Below are 19,757 nucleotides of genomic sequence, written 5' to 3' on the forward strand. Positions count from 1 at the left end.
CAGTTTCATATTGGGCAAGGACATCAGGGTAACATGCTTGTATGCAAAGTACCATGGAACATTTAATGACAATGTCATCAATTTCTCTTATCCTAAAAATGGCACCTCTACACATACAGTGCACCCTTCAACCACACTGTGACTGAGTCAGTGCTGGCTTAGGTACTAAATCATTTACTATACTTTCTGCAGTATCTGGGTTTTCCTTAAGCACCTGACCCTGCTCAGTTTGAAAGATCTCATGAGATCACACCCTGATTTGGTAATGCAACTCAACTTTTCATCTAGACCTTTATTGTGCTCTTTTACAATGCAAAATCCAGTAACACAATTATAAAGAAGAGTAAATGTTGTGTTTGGGATTAACTGAATAAACCATATGATCAACTGTTTTCATAAAAACAAAGCAAAAAGGCCTCTGGGATTGCATACATTTTAACACAGAAATAGCTGCATGTATAAGAAGCAGCAAAGAATCCTGTGGCACCTTATAGACTAACAGACGTTTTGCAGCATGAGCTTTCGTGGGTGAATACCCACTTCTTCGGATGCCTTCTTCGGATGCCATCCGAAGAAGTGGGTATTCACCCACGAAAGCTCATGCTGCAAAACGTCTGTTAGCTATAAGGTGCCACAGGATTCTTTGCTGCTTCTACAGAACCAGACTAACACGGCTACCCCTCTGATACTTGACTGCATGTATAAGGTGCAGTCAAACAATTCATCCTAACCTGTGATTTCATTCAAGTACAGGTGACTCTTACTACCTTAATCAAGGTGCCTTTTATTATTATTATTATTATTTACCAGTTTTCTAGGAGTGTTTCTCCAATCAGATTGCATCAGTTAACATATGTTGTGAACCTAGAGTTCTTTGAGATACAAAACTGACTAGTAACTAGAAATGATTAGATTAGTTTTTAAAGTTGTCAAATTTCTATGCTTCATAATAAATGTATCATGGAAAGATGGGGGGGGATTTGATGTAAAGTGGTGAACAGTGGTAATCATCTATTTCCCGTTTCAGCCCCCAAAAAGGATCTCCATTTGCTGCAAACTGAAATTTGCTAAGAAGAAAAATAAACAACTTGTTTTACAAATATTGTTTGAGGGCTCATACAAGTGTGTGCCTTAGTGGCTTTGGCACAAGAAACTCAGGATTTAATTATGCTTAATAATGAAACATTAAAAATGTAATGATTAAATGAGATTAAAATAGGATTATTTAAATTTTAGGAAGGTTGAGTTCTGTAGTGATAACATTTTGAATAATTATGTCCTCATCTCCTGCTGCTGCAGAAATGAGTTGATAATGAAAAAATACTTGGAAATAAATGTCGGGTCTCTGTTAATATTTATTTTAAAACAAAATACAAACTGAATCCTAGTTTATCATCAGTTTAGCCAAGATAAAACTACACAGCTTTGCTGTAGTCCTGTCTGGAAATACTCACAAAACTGCCTATGCTGCAAAGGCATCATGTGCCCTTAGGCTGCTGTTCTCCATGAGAGATGACCTCGTGGTCCTTCAGGAGGACCTAGGCTTTATTCTCATTTTAGCAGCAGATTACCTGTGTGACCTTGGGCAAGTCACTTAACCGTTGGGGGCCTCCATTACGCATGAGTAAAATGCTACTTTTCTAATTCACAGAAAAGGGTATTGTGAAGCTAAATTAATCCAGGTCTGGAAGATACACTAATATGTTTTGGACAGATGGCACCCGAGAAAGACAGTGTTTTTATCTATATTTACTAAAGCGATCCATTTTGGGACACCTTGATAGCAAACACCAAGGTGACACATTAATATTCTCGATGTTATGAATAGCTGGTGAAAATGTGGATGCAAACAGTGCTTCAAATGCTTCCCTTAATCGATTTTGTCCCACTGATAAATCATCCCTTTGTGGGAAGATATTACCTCCAATTTTGCTATCATCTTTCATACATTTAATCTAACTGCCAGTTGCTTGGTTGGTTGTTCTGAGTTTATTATGAGTCTCTGAGTAGCTAGTTGGTACTGTGATGTTACAATACAGGGGGGTTTATAATCCAATCTAGATTTTATTAGCTCACATAACCTGGTGTGAATGGAGAATGCTTGGTAAATTTATACCATTCAACCTTCGTTCATAAAAGAATCTGTCCACTGGCCTGATGGTATTGATGAACAGACTACAATAGAAGAGTGCCCAGGGACAATGGAGCCTGAACTCATTGCAGAAAGACTGCTGCTAATAGCCAGCATCCATCAGAGGAGAATGTAATAATGCTAAGCAATTACAGAGTGTTTTTCTTCGAAAGACCTTGCACATTAACTGATTAACCCTCCTCTCACCCCTGTGAGGTAGGTAAGTAGTAGTATCCCAGTCTTTCAGGTGGTGACATTGAGATTCAGCCCTGGTCTACACTACAAGTTTAGGTCGAATTTAGCAGTGTTGCATTGATTTAACCCTGCACTTGTCCTCACGATGAAGCTGGTTTTTTCGACCTAAAGGGCTCTTCAAATGGATTTCTGTACTCCTCCCCCAACGAGGGGCTTAGTGCTGAAATCGACCTTGCTGAATTGAATTTGGGGTAGTGTGGTCGCAATTCAACGGTATTGGCTTCCAGGAGCTATCCCAGAGGGCTCCATTGTGACCGCTCTGGACAGCGCTCTCAACTCAGATGCACTGGCCAGGTAGACAGGAAAAGGCCCACGAACTTTTGAATCTCATTTCCTGTTTGGCCAGCGTGGCGATCTGCAGGTGAGTGCAGATCTCATCAGCAGAGGTGACCATGATGGAGTCCCAGAATCGCAAAAGAGCTCCAGCATGGACCGAAGGGGAGGTACAGGATCTGATTGCTGTATGGGGAGAAAAATCTGTGCGATCAGAACTCCGTTCCAAAAGATAAAATGCCCAAACATTTGAAAAAAATTTCCAAGGGCATGAAGAACAGAGGCTAAAACAGGGACCTGCAGCAGTGGAAGGGTCGACTGACGACATGGCTTACAGGGAATTAAAAATCAACAAAAGGGGGTGGGTTTGCATTAAGGAGAAACACACAACTGTCACACAGAATGGCCCCCTCAAGGACTGAACTCAAAACCCTGGGTTTAGCGGGCCAATGCTCAAACCACTGAGCTATCCCTCCCCTGTTATGCCAGACAGGACTGAATCTCCATTAAACTTTTCAAGGTGCCCCTGACAGACCTCACCAAAATGATTGTCAGCCGTTGATTTCATGGAGGGAGGGAAGGCGGGGGGAGCAAATGAATACAAAACAAATCTGGTCTCTTTCTTGTTTTGATCCACTCCATCTCTCTTATACATCTTAGGCTGGCAGCAGACGGTGCAGTACGACTGCTAGCCATCGTCGTCTCCTGGCTGCTCGCCAGAAGACGGTGCAGTACGACTGCTAGCCATCGTCGTCTCCTGGCTGCTCGCCAGAAGACGGTGCAGTACGACTGCAGGCAGGACTGAATCTCCAGGAGACGAAACTTAAAAAGAGAATGACCTGGAATCATTCCCATTTATGTCCACATGCCCCTGACAGACCTCACTGAGGTCTGCCAGGAGCAGCCATGTCTGCCTAGGTGCCCATGACCGACCTCACCAAGGTTGGCTAAAAGAGCACGCAGGAGACGACGATGATAGCTACCAATCGTAATGCACCATCTGCTGCCAAAAGGCAATGAGCTGCTGCTGTGTAGCAATGCAGTACCACGTCTGCCGGCACCCAGGAGACGTACGGTGACGGTGAGCTGAGCAGGCTCCATGCTTGCTGTGATATGGCATCTGCACAGGTAATCCAGGAAAAAAAGGCGAGAAATGATTGTTTGCCATTGTTTTCACGGGGTGGGGGGCTGACAACATATACCCAGAACCACCCGTGACAATATTTTTGACCCATCAGGCATTGGGATCTCAACCCAGAATTCCAATGGTCGGCGGAGACTGCAGGAACGGTGGGATAGCTACCCACAGTGCAACACTCCAGAAGTCGACGCTAGCCTCGGTACTGTGGACGCACTCTGCCGAGTTAATGGTCTTAAGTGGGGACACACATAAGTGATTGTATAAAATTGATTTCTAAAAAATCTATAAATTCGACCTAATTTCGTAGTGTAGACATAACCTCAGAGGTTATGTTTGAAATTTTTAAAAGCTCATGCCCAAATTGTGCAGCAAAACACCTGTTGCACTAGTGAAAGTCAAGGATATGCACGTGTTTGCAAGCCTGGCTCACGTGGCAGGCATTTTACATCTGCATTTTGTTCACATGCACGAGCACTTGCATGCTTTTGCACATACTTTTAAAATCTGAGTTAATTACTTTTCCAAAGGACAGAGGGAATCTGTGTCAAAGCCAGGATTAAATTCAAATTCCTGCCTCCCTATCCTACACTAAGCTGACTAAAACCACCTCTCTTTCTATGGCGTTCAGTGGGTGCTTATTTTTAGTCTTTTTCATGGAGCAAGACCAGCAAAGGAGTTTGGCTAGAACATCCAGGTAAGTCTCTGCCAAAGATAAGATTGCCAAAGACTGCCACAGCAATCACAAAATTAAAAAAAAAAATTAAAGGAAAAAAACCCCAACCAAATAAAAACAACCCTCAATCTGGTATTTTAAAATAGAAAGAATATTTTTACTCTTTCGTTTTCTGACAGATGTAATAATAAGGTTGAAAGTCAAACATGATGTTTTTTAATCTTTTACTGTCAGAAAGCCAGCGTATTGCTAAGTATGAAGAAATCAGATGTTCAGATTATGCTTTCTTGGCTTTGTTTGCTTTTGTTAAGTACAAAAGTACAACTGTAATTAGTTTTTCCATCAACATCTTGTTATCAAGCTAGAGGACCTTTTCACCTTTTTTCCACTGAGGATTTCCTCACTTAAAATCTAAATTTCTGGCTCCTCATACTCTCCTAGTACTATAATTCAGCTTGGTTACCGTGACTATATAAATGTCAGTCTGCAATAAATGCAAAATTCTGTTGATTTAAGGGTTTTAAGAATCTGTTTCTTTTGTCTTTTATTCTGCCTTTTTCCAGGTTCAGTGGAAACAAAGATAGGTTTCTTCTCATTTTTCTGGATGACAGGAAGAGGATAGAAAATAATAAATGCCTTTTATGGACTAGAATCCCCATTAATTAGACTTCAGAGGGGTGTTTATCTCCATTGCACTGGACAGATTTCAATTAAGATAATTATATTCTGCCCTCCTAAAACTCCTGCTGTAGTTTCTATTGGCTTTACTATATTCTTCAGCACTCACTGGCCTAAAAAAGCTATGTAGTGGCCATGTGCTCTATAAAACAGATTCTGATTGTCTGTGGTTGATCATTCTCCCCCAGGCCTCACCCAGCCAGCAACCCAATCCAGGTAGGTGTCAGGGTACACACACAGGGATCACATTGCAGTATTAGGGCCTTAGTTTGTTATTTAAAAAAAAATGCTTTTTAAATGTAAGAAATATCTATTATAGTATGCCCTGAATAGCAATAGCTTTAATGGGATATCATTTTTCTAATTGTTTAGAATTATAAATTAGAAATAATTAAAACAATTAAACTCTAAAGTGTCCTTATTTCTGTTTCATAATTGTTTACAATTTTGTGCTCCTGTTTTGAGCTATCAGCAGGCATGGCTGGACACTGCAGGTGAGACACAACCTGCTTGGCTGTTGAATGTACGATGTTTACCCTAACATGGACTTTGATAGAATGTCGACAGACAACAGCAGCTGGGTGTCGGACCAATAATGAAAAGGTAAAACTAGATCGCTGGCCGCAGGTTGCTGAAGTATGATGAAACAGAAAATACTGAATAAACCTGAATGACCTCACTCATATTGCTGACAGTGTTAGTGCTCAATAGGACCAGCACGCTTCTGGGGATGCAGACAAAAGCCATTAACCAGATGGTGGTTGTGGTATACGATAAATACTGCAGCACTGCGCTAGAGCATGAAAACTAGAAATCAAAGTTAAGCAGTCTATTATCATAGTCCCTGGCTGAGCAAGTGCAAAAAGCAAACCTAAAATGCAGAAATCTTGAAGAAAATTTGATATTAAACATTATATAGCTTTTAATCAGAAGTATTGTTTGTAAGCCCGGTAAGGAAAGATGGGGTTTGATTTTTTTACAATGTCCCATTAAGGGAAGGTAGCCACCAGGGGCAACAAGCAGATACCCTGTGAGCAGCAACAGTGCCAGTTGCAGTTTCTTTTCAGAGGGAAGAAAGGCATTTTGTGGGAGAGCTCCCTAATCAAAATACAAACCAGGGTAAAATATAGCTACAGATGCACATTTATCAGAGCCACTATTCATCATTGCAAACATCACTGAGTACAAGCTTGACTTATGTTCAGCTTTTTCTTGAAAAGTAATTCTAATGCCAGCATAGTTATCCATAATTAACATTTTCAACCTAATCAGGATTATCTCCTCTTGCTCTTTCAACCGTTGTGGTGGACAATACAATATGAAAGCATTACATATAATATATCCTACTCTTCTTTGAAGATGTGTTTCTGCCCACAAATTAGCATCACTAAAGTGCCTGGCAGTCAGAAACCTGACAAAAACTTCCTCCTCCTACCCAGCGCCATCTGAAATAGTGGCAGCCTCTAAGAGAGCATAGCATATCAGATATCACGTCTAAAAAATAGGAAAATATAAACATGTACCTTCATGCACAGAACAGAAGCTGTTCCTTCTGATCTTTTCCTGTGCTGTAGTGATATGGATTTTACAGGATACCAGTCCAAGAGCCTGCTGTAGTCTGTCTCCTTTGATCATATCACTGGCACAGCTTACACGTTCTGGTATACAGAGATTCTAAAAGGAGACGAGTGCTTTTCCCCCATTCTTCCTTGGACAATATATGTTGGCTCTACGTTCTAGTGACACTGTTCTTGTTACTTAGTTACTGCACAGTGAATGCATGAGCCAAATTCATTCTCAGGGTAGGTTAGTCCACTGTGCTCAGTGGAGTTACACCAGGGATGAATATGGCCCATATTTTTTTCCAGTTAAGACTTATCACATTATAACCGATGTATAAATGAGAGATACAAGCCCCAGGCACATCCATATACTGTAGTGCTGCTGGGGGCTTTCGTATAATAAATTGCGTTAACACCATGAGGAAAATGAGGGAGAAGTGATCAGTGCATTACAGAAAATCAAAAATGACAACATTCAAAGCTTACGTTTAGAAAGAATTCTGCAAGACACAGATCAGAAGAGCCACACTCTAACAAACTTCTTCTTTCGGGCTGAATATGAGACTGAGGTCATGCTCTAAAATAAAATCCAAAGCATGTCTGTCCCTTTCACAGCAGGAATACTGAAGATAGTTAAACTGCAACTCACTCAGATAGCGGAAGAAAAGAAACAAAAGGCATTTCAGCATATAGCTATAAATAGACTTGACTGTGGATCGTTTTCTTCCCCTTTATCCTCTCTGGGAAGCTTAGCAAAAGTAGGAGTGAGCAAATTTCTATAATGCTATCATGGAAACTGCTCTAAAAGGGCTGCAGAGAAGAACGCTCTCACCCCAACAGTGGCCAAATGCTGTGGAGGGACAAAGAAAGGGTTTATGGTAGATGACAAGGCAGCAAATGAAGGTCTATGAAGTAGACTGGGGCTAATTCACAGAGCTTAAGGAGAAGAAAAAAATCTAAGAGCAAGTGGATGAAATGAATAAGGAACTGTGGGAGGTCAGGGGTAATGTGTGAGGACTGCGGTGGTTTTGTACCTCTTTAAGCAAAAAGTAAATGAATACTTTGGCACGTAACACAACAAACAACAATATGTTATTTTGATATAGTATAACTTTAAAAACCCCCCTCCGTGTGTTAGAGCGTCAGCTTAATAAATCTTTTCCTATATTCCAGACACCAAGGAGAACCAGTAAAAAGCAATGATGAACTCATTTCTCCTGCAATAATTCCCCATTTGCATCTGAAAAAAACCTGTTTACAAAATTAAACATGATTCCACTATTAAAGATTTCTTAACATTGACACCAGACTGGCTTACAGTCTCTTCTAAAGGCAAGATGGTCCGTGCCAGCAGGAGTAACTACAGTTGGCACTGTTGATTATCTTAAAGGGGAATATATTTCCCCTTAATTATGGTGAGAAGAGTTTCTAACTGTTCAAGCAGCAAAGAGTCCTGTGGCACCTTCTAGACTAACAGACGTATTGGAGCATGAGCTTTCTTGGGTGAATACCCACTTCGTCGGATGCATGGCTTTCAGACTGCATGGCTCAGTCAAACAAGACTCATGCCACACATTGATCTTACTGATCATCCCCTACTATAAGCATCAAGATAATCTGTGATGTCGTATGAGGTAAGACAACTTGTAACCCCTTCTGTTCTTGACGTGTTCCATTGCATATGTAAAAGCATAGAATCTGCAACGCTGAATCAGAGCAGAGTTTCAACTAGTTTAGCCCTCTATCTTTGACAGTGGTCAATACCATCTGCTTCAGAGGAAGGTGCAAGAAACACTGTAATGAGCTCTTATGGAATAACTTGCCTATAAGAGAAGTCTTCTTCCTGACCCCAAACTGTGAGGTATTGGCTTATGCCCTGATGGTTTACATCTATTATAAATTGTTTAATCAGTGTAATGTCGTGAGGGATGTTCTTCTTGTCCATATAAATATCTAATCCTTATATTATTAAAAAATCCTAATAAGCTCTAAAACATTTCTTTAGCTTTGGGAAATTTTTACAGTGCCTTTTGCTCTGATTCCACTCTGAGACCTGTTCTATCCACAGTTTGTGTCATTATAACTGTCACTTGGGATTGTACCAGTACAAATATACTGGTAAAAATTATACCCTTAAATATGGACGCACTTATACCAGTAAAAAGATTACTTATTACAGAAAATGGGACTAAGGTATATCAGTATCAGATATGACAATATAAACACATTTATACCACTTCTACTGTGTCAAGTATCAGAGGGGTAGCCGTGTTAGTCTGGTTCTGTAGAAGCAGCAAAGAATCCTGTGGCACCTTATAGACTAACAGACGTTTTGCAGCATGAGCTTTCGTGGGTGAATACCCACTTGCATCCGAAGAAGTGGGTATTCACCCACGAAAGCTCATGCTGCAAAACGTCTGTTAGTCTATAAGGTGCCACAGGATTCTTTGCTGCTTCTACTTCTACTGTGGCCAACCTAGGGGTTGCATATAGCTTTAAATACACCAGTTTAGTTGGATGTACAACTTTGCTGTATAGATAAGGCACTAAAACAGTGGTTCTCAACCCACGGCCTGCTTGTGGCTTAGTCAGCACACAGCTGTGGCCCATGGGACATCCTCAGGGCCATATGGGGGTGTGTGTATATATATACAGTGTGTGTGTGTGTGGATGTGGCCCACATAACACAGAGAGCTGCATATGAATACCACAATGGTAAATAGCTTGAGAATCACAGCACTAGAAGATGAGTTAGTCCAGGGGTCGGCAACCTTTCAGTGCCGAGTCTTCATTTATTCACTCTAATTTAAGTTTTCGCATGCCAGTAATACATGTTAACATTTTTAGAAGGTCTCTTTCTATAAGTCTATAATATATAACTAAACTATTGTTGTATGTAAAGTAAATAAGGTTTTTTAAATGTTTAAGAATCTTCATTTAAAATTACCGGTACATTAAAATGCAGAGCCCCTTGGACTGGTGGCAGGACCGGGGCAGTGTGAGTGCCACTGAAAATCAACTCGCGTGCTGTCTTCGGCATGTGTGCCATAGGTTGCCTACCCCTGAGTTAGTCAATGAATGGCACATACTCAGATTACAGCAGCACACATTCTCTTTTCCTAATAACCCTGGCCAAAACCTGATTTTTAAAGCCTAAACAAAGAGAGATGAAGGAAAGAGCTGGAACATTACTACAGACACCTACAGATCAAGTGAAATGTTTTTCCTCCAGTCAATTCTTTCAAGCCTTCTACTTCCGGAGTAGTACGAGAGGATTTTTATTTATTTATTTTGTATGTGTATTTTCTATTTTTCAGAGTCACATTAATTTCCTTTGCTGAGAAACGTGATATAAGTTCTTTGAGAAAGTAAGAATGGGCCATCTTTGTTAACTATTTTATGCATTAAGACATCTTCCGGCACTTTTCTGGTACAAACAAGCAAGGTGGCCGGCAAAATCAAACTCTAAAGTTTAATAGAGAAATAGAGGCGGAGTACAGTAGTTAGTGAGAGTGAAAAACCCTTCAGTTATTATTTGCTTTACAAACCAATTGTCTCCATTTTAAAAGGTTGTTATTTAGAGTGGTTTCAACATGTGCTTTCAACACATATTGACTTGTCATAGAAAGTAACAAACATTCAGAGGCAGTTAAGTTCCCACACTTCTATACATTTCTCTTCCCCCTCCCTTTTTTAATATAACTTGACTTATTTGCATAAAATGAAGAACTTTGCTGCTTACAACTCCATCTGCTCCTGCTTCCTCACTTGAAATCGATTAGCTGTTGAGGAGATGCCATAAACATAAAATAACAAATAAGGAAGGAATAAAGAGAAAAAACCAATGAACTTCTGAACAACAAAAAGACCGTGCTAACATGCCAAAAGGTTCTGGTATTAAAAAAAGGAAAAGTTCTAAAAAACCCGAAACTTTGCTGGAAGGTTTCTAAATAAAACAATTATTTTTCCACAAGCTGTAAGCAGCTATTTCAAAAGAGTAGAAAACATCTTTAGCCAAAGAAAGTGTCCTGGGTTACAAAAGTACCCCTTGTTGGGGTACTTAGCCACACTAGAGTGGCTGACTTTCTTTTAAACCTAAAAAAACAAGTGAAGTTAAATTATGATCCAGTTTAGAAGAGAGTAATTCTGTGTGTCTCCCACCCTCCTCTGGGAATTTTTCTGGAGTGAAATTCCATTCCTTTAGATGCATCTTCAGATCTTGCATATTAAATCCTAACATTTCAATGCATAAAAGTTCCCAGATTTTTTTTCTTGCATCTGAAGAAGTGGGTATTCACCCACGAAAGCTCATGCTGCAAAACGTCTGTTAGTCTATAAGGTGCCACAGGATTCTTTGCTGCTTTTACAGATCCAGACTAACACAGCTATCCCTCTGATACCAGATTTTAACAATGTCCTGGGATCTACAGAAGCTTTATGGTGAAATCTGATTACTATACCACTCTCTGAAACAAAGATTAAGAATTTGAATTCATTTTCATTTAGATTTACACATCTTTCAGAGAGATTCTGCTTTTTAAAAAACCTCCACAAGCCATTTTTTGCAAGAGTTCTAACATCCAGGCCATTTTTTTTATATTAAGATACTGTACAGTTTTCAGCTGCAAATTAACTGAAGTTCTGTTTCTACCAATGCAAAGCAATACAACTATAAAAAAGGGTATAATTTTCTATTTCTGCAATCCCCAAAGCAAAGAATTGGAGCTTGAAAATTATTGCCACATTATTTTCCACTGAAATGTCTCATGTAAAAGCGATACAAGACATTTTAACTGGTTTTCCATAGCTTTTGTCTATGTTAGGTGAGTAGATGTGAGGCTAGCCCCCACACTGAGGTATTTCCCACACACTTAGCTGGTTTAACTGTTCCCCAAGCTTTCTGATTTCAGCCAGGAGGACCACCAGTCACCTCAGTCCTGATGTCACTAGTTCTTCCTGTCCCACTGCAGCTCTGGCTTTCTTCTACTGCTTTACTGGCCAAGTCACTTCCACAGACAATCCCATTCATTTCACTTATATCACATATCCTACCTTGGTCTCTTTCTCAAGGTCACCAGCAGATTCTAGTTCTCCCTCACCCCCTCCTTTATGCCAAGATCAGGGCCCACACTGACAACTGACCACAGAAAGCAATGTATGTGGAAAGCAACTGAGAGTCCTCTACAGAAGGCTGTTTAGCTCAACCAATTAACCCAGTTCCAGCCACACCCTCATAGGACATGCCATATGACTACGGTAAGATACAATTGCTTTAATTCCCCCACTCCCCCCTTTGCAAAACAGAATAACAGCGTAGTAACTTTAAAAAACAGTAGCTACCCGCTATGGCTGTTCTCTTCCTCTTCTCTTTCTAGCGAGTTGGAAAGCACTAGTTAGGTGTAAGGAGAAGAGAGCCAAAACAAACAGGAAAGTCGAGATAATGTGTTGTACCAATCAGAGACGCAACATGGGCATGGTAATATCTTTAACTGGACAAACTTCAGTGGGTGAGAGAGAGAAGCTTACATAGAGCTCAAAAGACTGTGTGTCAGAAGTTGGTCCAATAAAAGATAACTACTTCACCCACCGCCTCTCTCTAATATCCTGGAACCAACACCACTACAACAACACAACATCATACCAATCAGAAAGTTACAAAACCATTTTTCACAGTGTGCATCTCAAACTGGTTCTCTCCATGAAGGAGACTTTAAAAGTTTCATTGAAAAACACAGACATATAATCCGTCGTGACAAAGAGGCACAGACTTTTAAAACTGTCCTGAAAATTAATCCCAAATGAAAGTTTCCTTCTTGGCAAGTCTATTATTGTCTTACAACTACAGAGGTTATGTATATGGGTTGGTTTCTTGTAGAATTTATTTTAAAATATTTGTGAAACATCATACATTGTCATTCCTTTTTCCATTTTCATAATGTATTGTTTACAGAGTATTGAACAAATCCCCCCCCCAAAATCAACTAAATTCCATCCAGAGAATAAAACTGTAAAACATTTAACTGTCTTGCTACAATTGGCAACATTCAGAAAACATGAAGCTGAGTCCAATAACATGTCATTTAAGAAATTTGTTTGCATCTCATATTTCTAAGAGTGTGTTCTTTCATAGCTCCATACCAAAGCAGCTTGGGTGTACGAGATATGTGCATTCATCTATCAGCATAAAAGACATTTCTGAACGTGATTTCAGGTTTGTTTTCTAATACCTGTTCAGCAGCCATAACTATCATACTAGGATCAGTGGGACAAGTTCTCCAATCACATCATGACCCATGTCTGCAGCTGATACTGAAAGAAATGCTATTGATGGTCCTAAGAGCACATTTTTCCAGGGCTGAGGATCAGAGCATTTTTTACTAAGGATTCTTAGCTATGGGACATGCTATCAGTAGTGTCTTGCTACTTAAAAGTATTTTCCTAATAGTGAAAGAATGTAATGGTCTAGCAATATTTTCCCATGGAAAACAACCAATAAGATAAATCCACAGCAAAGAGAACTTGCTCCACCTTTTGGACATATTGAACTCTTATCTTTAGTTTTGTGCACATCACCTATCCAGCATTCAACAGGCACCATACCAAGGAGGTGTTTATCATGATACCAGACAGCTTTTCAATCCTTTTATCAAAGTGTTGCAGTTTTCATTTCATGGGGTGTGAAACAACAATTAATGATGAGCAAAGAAAGTTACTGTGTATGCAGCGCATTTCTATCCATGCTAGGTGGTGGCTTTAGTCCCTCAAATCTTCCTTTTTCCCATTTTAGTTCCCCTCCAGCCTGCCTCTCCCCCCACCCAGCAGCCCCTCAGCCCTGCATGGGACTGACCCCATTTGAAGCACAAGATGGCTGGATGCAATTTTCTCATGAGCCAATCAGTGCTGTTCCTGAGCTAATTTAAGGAGGCACTAGAGAATGACTAAGATGGTCCCTTTTTAGGGCTGCTCCTCCACAGGGCCAAGGGCTTAAAGTCCCAAGAATAGATCCATCTACCCTGGTATTTGTAACAAATGAATCACCAAAGTATCTAGATTCCCGTGTTGTAACATGTTAGTCTACAGTTATGCCACAGAACTGGACAATAGCCAGAACTTTTGAATGAATAAAAGTTTGCTGGTCCCTCTGGCATAATCTTGATTAATGTCTGGTTTGTATTTCTATAGCACCTTTTATCAGAGGCTCACAGAAGACTTTACAAACAATAATTAAATCATGTAATCCCCCTGTGAAAAGGGGGATTATTATATAATTATTGTTAATTTACAGATGGGTAACAGGAGGCATATAGATGAAGTGCTACCCAAAGCTGTATAGTCAGTCAGTGGTAGGATCAGGATTAGATCCTAATCCAACCACTAGATTGGTTCCTTAGAGGCTCTCCTGCCTTCACTTGTGCGACTGTGGCAGTCCCACTGGTAACACTGGTGTAGTGCTGCTGTGCCAAGAGGCATGATATGGGAGGAAAGGTGGGATGCACATGTTGCATAGATCCTCCTCATCTTGAAGAGGTGGTGTGCTAATGCTACTGTAAATATTCCAGTCATTCATCTGCAGTAGTGTTGATACGCTAGTTCTACAACCTCTGGAAAGAGGAAGGAAATCTTCACACTGTCAGTCACCCCCGGAATATCAAATGTCAACTTTTGGACAAAATGGGTTTTGCTCTTGTTTAAGAGGTATTCTTTGCTCAAACTGAGTACCGCGCTCTTCTTTTTTCAATCTGACCCCTTTTTGCAGAGACCTTCCCTCCATTTCTTTATCAGAGGGGTTGCTGAGGCACGTGTGCCAATTCAAAAAAAAAAACCCTGCTACTTGAAACAAAGTAAATTTCTATGTCGCCATAGGGCCTGTTTAACGCCCCCTCCCCCCACACACAGCGCACCATGTCTTAAAACTAAGTTGGTATGAGACTGGAAAGTTGTGTGAGCACATCAGGGGGAGGAGCTCAGCACCGAAAGGCTCTGCTCCATGGGACCGGCCGGGTAAATGGAGTTTGTGGGGTGACGGCTCATGCAGGATCTGGGCCCCACCCACAGGCTTTAGGGCGCTGAGGCCCAGGGCACGGAGAGGCTAAGTGACTTGACCAAGGGCACAGCGCCTCAGGCGGAGCAGGGACTCGAACCCCCGTCCCTCCCCTGGCCCGGGGTCACGGCGGGGCCGCCCCACAATCTCCTACCCTCTCGCTCAGCCCGCCCACCAGCCTGTACCTCCCCCCCGGGCGCTGCCCTCCGCCTGACTCGCTCAGCCCCGCAACTAACCTAGTGCAGCCTCCCTGCGGAGCCGCCGCCGCCTCCGGGAAGTGGCAGAGCCCCGCGCCGCCCCTCTCCGCCCCGGGCTGTCCCTGAGGCGCGCATGAGAGCAGCGCCTCCGCTGTGCTTTTCAGTCAGGCGCTGAGCCGGACAGGCCGGGCATCTGGGGTCCTGCCTGGGCGGGGGGCGCAGCAGTAACTTTGCCGTACAACATGGCGGCGCTGTGCCGGGGGCGGAAGCGCTTCCAATGGGAGCCCGTGCTTTGCCGTACGGCTCGGGTCCTGTCAGGTACGGCGGCCCCCATCCCCTTGCCGGTTGCCCTCTGCCAGAGCGGCGGCGGCGGCGGCGGCGGCGGGGGATGGCTTCCCCCTGCTGTCTCCTGGCGAGCTGCTACGGGGGGTCTCCCTGTCGGGGGAGCTGCTGCGGGGACGAGGGGCGGCCTCCCCCCCCGGCCTCAGACTGGGGGGCAGCAGCAGTGGCCGCTGGGGGAGGTGATTGAGACCCTCCTGGGGTGGGGGGAGGGGGAGAGAGCTCCTGGTTCTTGGTGGGGCTCCCTTACCTAGGAAGCTGCTGGGGGTGGGGGAGGGGCAGGTAGGTGGCCATCTCCCCCTGCCCTGGAAATGTTGGGTTGGGTTGGGGGGTGGGGAGGACTCTGCCCCCCATCTCCAGCTCTGAGACACCACGACCTGCGGTGACACCTTATCTGAAGGCACCTAACAACTTTTTAAGCACAACCATTATATTCTAGAGGGAGATCAGTGGTTCTATGCTCAACCTCTCTCTCTATTCTGAAATGTACACATCTACCAAGGAAACTCCCTAGGTCAGGGTAGGCAACTTATGGCACGCGTGCCAAAGGCGGCACATGAGTTGATTTTCAGTGGCACTCACACTGCCCAGGTCCTGGCCACCGGGCTGGGGGGAGGGGGGCTCTGCATTTTAATTTAATTTTAAATGAAGCTTCTTAAACATTTTAAAAACCTTTTTTACTTTACATACAACAATAGTTTAATTATATATTATAGATTTATAGAAAGAGACCACCTAAAAATGTTAAAATGTATTACCGGCACGTGAAACCTTAAATTAGAGTGAATAAATGAAGACTCGGAACACCACTTCTGAAAGGTTGCCAACCCCTGCTCTAGGTTGAAACTGGTGATACAGCTTGGGAATGTGGTTTTCTCCTATCCTGCAAGTTGTTGAGGGCTATCGCTTCTTATTTATTTAACTACAAATTGATGACCCTTGGTAGCTTGACAAATCAGGCTGTTAGCAAACCAAATGGTCTGGCTCTTTGTGATAGAAATCACTTTTTACCTTTTTTATTAAAGTGAGTTTGTTGAAATACTCTTGGTTGTTGCAGACTACTAGTTTGTAATTTAGATTGCTGCTTCTGCTTGCTTGAGAACAAAAATTAAATAGTTTGGGTAGAAAAATGTCTACTTCTGCAACAACTTTTTTTCAACCAAAGTTTCATAAGACTCTTTAACATGTTGCTTTGGAGATTGCATGCATGAAAACTTCAGCCACAGTATAGGACCTGTTACTCTCTTGTCAATAAAATATGCATTAGAGTTCCAATTATAATTGTTGTAGAAATTCCTGTCCATTTCTCCTACGTATACGTGACAAACTTGCCCCCCTATTATGGCAGATAAGTAGAATAATCTATTTCATAATGATCTAGTAAGCTAGAGGCATTATGACGTATTGTGTCAATCCACTTTTTGGTGGACATTGTCAGTACAATATCTAATTTACTTTTCACTCTTTTGCTATTTGTTTACTGTTTGTTTTTTGTTTAATTTCTGAAAACAAACTAGTTAGTTTTATCTGCTGGTTTTCATGCACTAGCACATTGTTGTTTTGGAGGGTAGAATGTTTTAGTGGGTACAATAGAGTGTTATGGGACACTGATAGGACAATATTTTAATAAAAAAAAACCCAAACCTGACACCTCGTAATGTACCTCTGCCATCTTTCTAATGTCTTCTTCTGTTTTTTATATGTTCTTTTCATAGGGAAAAATGAATATGATCTTCTGGTGATTGGTGGAGGTTCTGGAGGCCTTGCTTGTGCAAAAGAAGGTTTGGAGCTGTAAAGAAATAATAAAAAGTTCAATTTTTTGTTTAAATTATGACTATATTAGTTATCTCATTGCTGTCTCTGCTAGTCTCCTTAAAGCATTCAGTCCCTACAAAGAATGTTTTTTTAAATCATTAATTCACTTATATTTAAGGAGTCATTCATAGACAGGAACAGGACAGTCTTGTATGGTGTTTTTTTTTTCTTCCCCTTATCTTTCTTTAAACTCTGGCTTCATTGCCATCTGGATTTTTAGCACACTACAACAGTGAAATAAAGGCTAAGTTACACTGAATGCTTCAGTAGATGGTATCCTTTTTTCCTTTACTCTTTATTATATCTTCTTTATGTTTACACACAGTAAGAACAGTTGCTGAAACTAGAAGCACCAAACAGCTGTTGGAATTGTCAGGGAAATTGCTCTCTTTACTAACTGTATTTAACATGTTTAATAACCTTATATTTTTTTTCGTCCAAAACTGCAGCACTATAATGAGGTTTTTCCTTCATGTGTTTTCCCCTTTGCTAAATATGCTTGCTCTCCTTGTTTTTTGTTTTGAAGCTGCTCAGTTTGGAAAGAAGGTGGCTGTTCTTGATTATGTGGAGCCTTCACCTAAAGGTATGAAAGTAAGCCGTGATCACTTTTTATATCAAAGAAGTTTTAAATAGGTCTGTTTCTAAACACATTAGTGCCAGTGTGGTGTCGGTGGTGTTTGGCATTGTAGAAGTACACTGTGAGTCAATCTTTGCCCTCAAGAAGTCAATAGCATAACTCCCCCTGACTTCAGTGGGAGCAGAATTTGGATAAAGTTTAAAATCATTGTCTTGGTTAAAACTTGACTGTTAGCAAATGTAACTTACAATTTAGCTTGTGTTCATTATCTTATCTCTAAATCAAGTGGCTCTTGAATTTTTCCTATGGTGTATTATGTAAATGAGGAGGTAGGAACGCAGACATTTCACTGTGATTGTATATAGTTGGTGTTGATGTGCTTTCAGTCTTACACTTCTCAATGCACAAAAGATCTAAAGTATTTTCAGTACTAATTTTAAACTTAAAAATAAAAAAGTTACTTCCATAAATACCATAAGCAGAGTTAGAAATTCATCTGCAGCAGATTGTGTAAATGGCATCTGTGATTTCCAAACTAACTGCATTAGTTTAAAATTATCAGTTTGGATTTTTTTGTACATTCTCTTTAGGAACCAAATGGGGACTTGGTGGCACTTGTGTGAACGTTGGCTGCATTCCTAAAAAGCTTATGCATCAAGCAGCTCTTTTAGGGAGCGCTCTTAAAGATGCCCAACATTACGGCTGGAATATATCCCACCCTGTTCACCATAACTGGTAAAGAATATTGTACCTATGCATTTTGTGTTTCCGTAGATGTGTATTAAAAGTACCAAAATTTTCCCCACTGCTTTTCACTCTGAGACAGCAACAGAATTGAATTTCACTTGGACTATTCTTTGGCCACTCTTTGGAAAAAATCAGGCTTGCTAGTTTTACAAGGAAGATGTTGTGTGAGAGTTTTGATTTAGCACTTTGTTCTAGTGTCATTTATATTACAAAAATATTCTTAACTTCTATCAATTACCTGTGCATCAATCTTTGAATTGCATTTTCAGTATCTGTAATATGATGATTAAACACTTTGTGTCTTGTTTCTTGATAGGCCTGTGATGGCAGAAGCCATTCAAAATTATGTCAAATCCTTGAACTGGGGACACAGAGTGCAGCTACAGGACAAGTAAATGAAACTCTACATTTGATCTTCCCTCATATAATCAAGCAGCTTTTCTCCTCTTTGTAGAACTGCTGTTTCAGCTTTGGCATTTCCTGCATTTTTGCAAGTACTGAAACTCTCCATCAAAGACTATTGATCTGTTTCTTAATGTCAGCTAAATGAGTGAAAAATGTTGCCACTTTTTTCTTCTTATGTGTAGGGCCTTACCAAATTCACGGTCCATTTTGGTCAATTTCACAGTCATAGGATTTTTTAAATCGTAAATTTCATGATTTCAGCTATGTTAATCTTAAATTTCATGTAATTATAGGGGTCCTGAGTGAAAAAGGAGTTGTGGAGGGGTAGGGGGTATCACGAGGTTATTGCAGGGGGTCTGTGCTGCCTTCAGAGCTGGATGGCTGGAAAGCAGCAGCTGATGGCCAGGCACCCAGCTCTAAAGGCAGTACCTTCCCAGCAGCAGTGCAGAAGTAAGAGTGGCAATACCATACCATGCCATCCTTACTTCTGCACTGCTGCTGGGAAGGTACCGCCTTCAGAGCTGGGTGCCTGGCCATCAGCCACTGCTTTCTGGCCACTCAGCTCTGAAGGCAGCGCAGAAGTAAGGGTGGCAATACTGCCGCCCCCCTAAAATAACCTTGCAGCCCCCCTGCAACTCCCTTTTATGTCAGGACCCCCAATTTGAGAAACTCTGGTCTCTCCCCATGAAATCTGTATAGTATAGGGTTAAAGCACACACGGATTTCATGGTCCGTGATGCATTTTTCATGGCCATGAATTTGGTAGGACCCTACTTATGCGCAACGTGATTAGGAGTGACTGTTAGACAAAAGCTGTCCTGTGAAGTTTTGTCATCCCAGAGATTTAGTTTTGGAGTGCCACAGAGCTTAAGTTAGGGCTGCGAATAGAAATCTTTTTGCTGGGATGACTCAAAGTAATATTG

At 41.3% G+C, this 19,757-nt stretch overlaps 2 protein-coding genes across 7 annotated transcripts in view; one reads left to right on the forward strand and one right to left on the reverse strand.

Moving 5' to 3' along the window:
- COMT (catechol-O-methyltransferase) overlaps positions 1–15,121 on the reverse strand; it is a 34,026-nt gene extending 18,905 nt beyond the window's left edge. Inside the window, exon 1 of one of the 5 annotated variants that reach the window (XM_044989931.1) lies at positions 14,991–15,121. Coding sequence is in view for 1 of the 5 variants with exons in the window: in XM_044989929.1 (XP_044845864.1) it covers positions 6,675–6,680 (6 nt within the window). In the remaining 4 variants the exon portion in view is untranslated. Of the gene's footprint in view, positions 1–6,674; positions 6,819–7,199; positions 7,346–11,765; positions 11,787–12,053; positions 12,170–14,990 lie in introns of those variants that run through there. The other 4 variants (XM_044989930.1, XM_044989934.1, XM_044989933.1 and 1 more) reach the window with 4 other exon arrangements.
- A 41-nt stretch (positions 15,122–15,162) lies between these two features.
- TXNRD2 (thioredoxin reductase 2) overlaps positions 15,163–19,757 on the forward strand; it is a 50,539-nt gene continuing 45,944 nt past the window's right edge. For both annotated transcript variants that reach the window (XM_044990118.1, XM_044990119.1), the window contains exons 1-5: positions 15,163–15,269; positions 17,006–17,071; positions 17,632–17,688; positions 18,273–18,417; positions 18,746–18,820. In XM_044990118.1, the coding sequence (XP_044846053.1) occupies positions 15,194–15,269; positions 17,006–17,071; positions 17,632–17,688; positions 18,273–18,417; positions 18,746–18,820 (419 nt within the window). In that variant the 5' untranslated portion in view covers positions 15,163–15,193. The remainder of the gene's footprint in view (positions 15,270–17,005; positions 17,072–17,631; positions 17,689–18,272; positions 18,418–18,745; positions 18,821–19,757) is intronic.

The sequence above is a fragment of the Mauremys mutica genome, chromosome 16, assembly GCF_020497125.1.
Source record: "Mauremys mutica isolate MM-2020 ecotype Southern chromosome 16, ASM2049712v1, whole genome shotgun sequence".
In the NCBI taxonomy this organism is placed as follows: Eukaryota; Metazoa; Chordata; order Testudines; family Geoemydidae; genus Mauremys; species Mauremys mutica.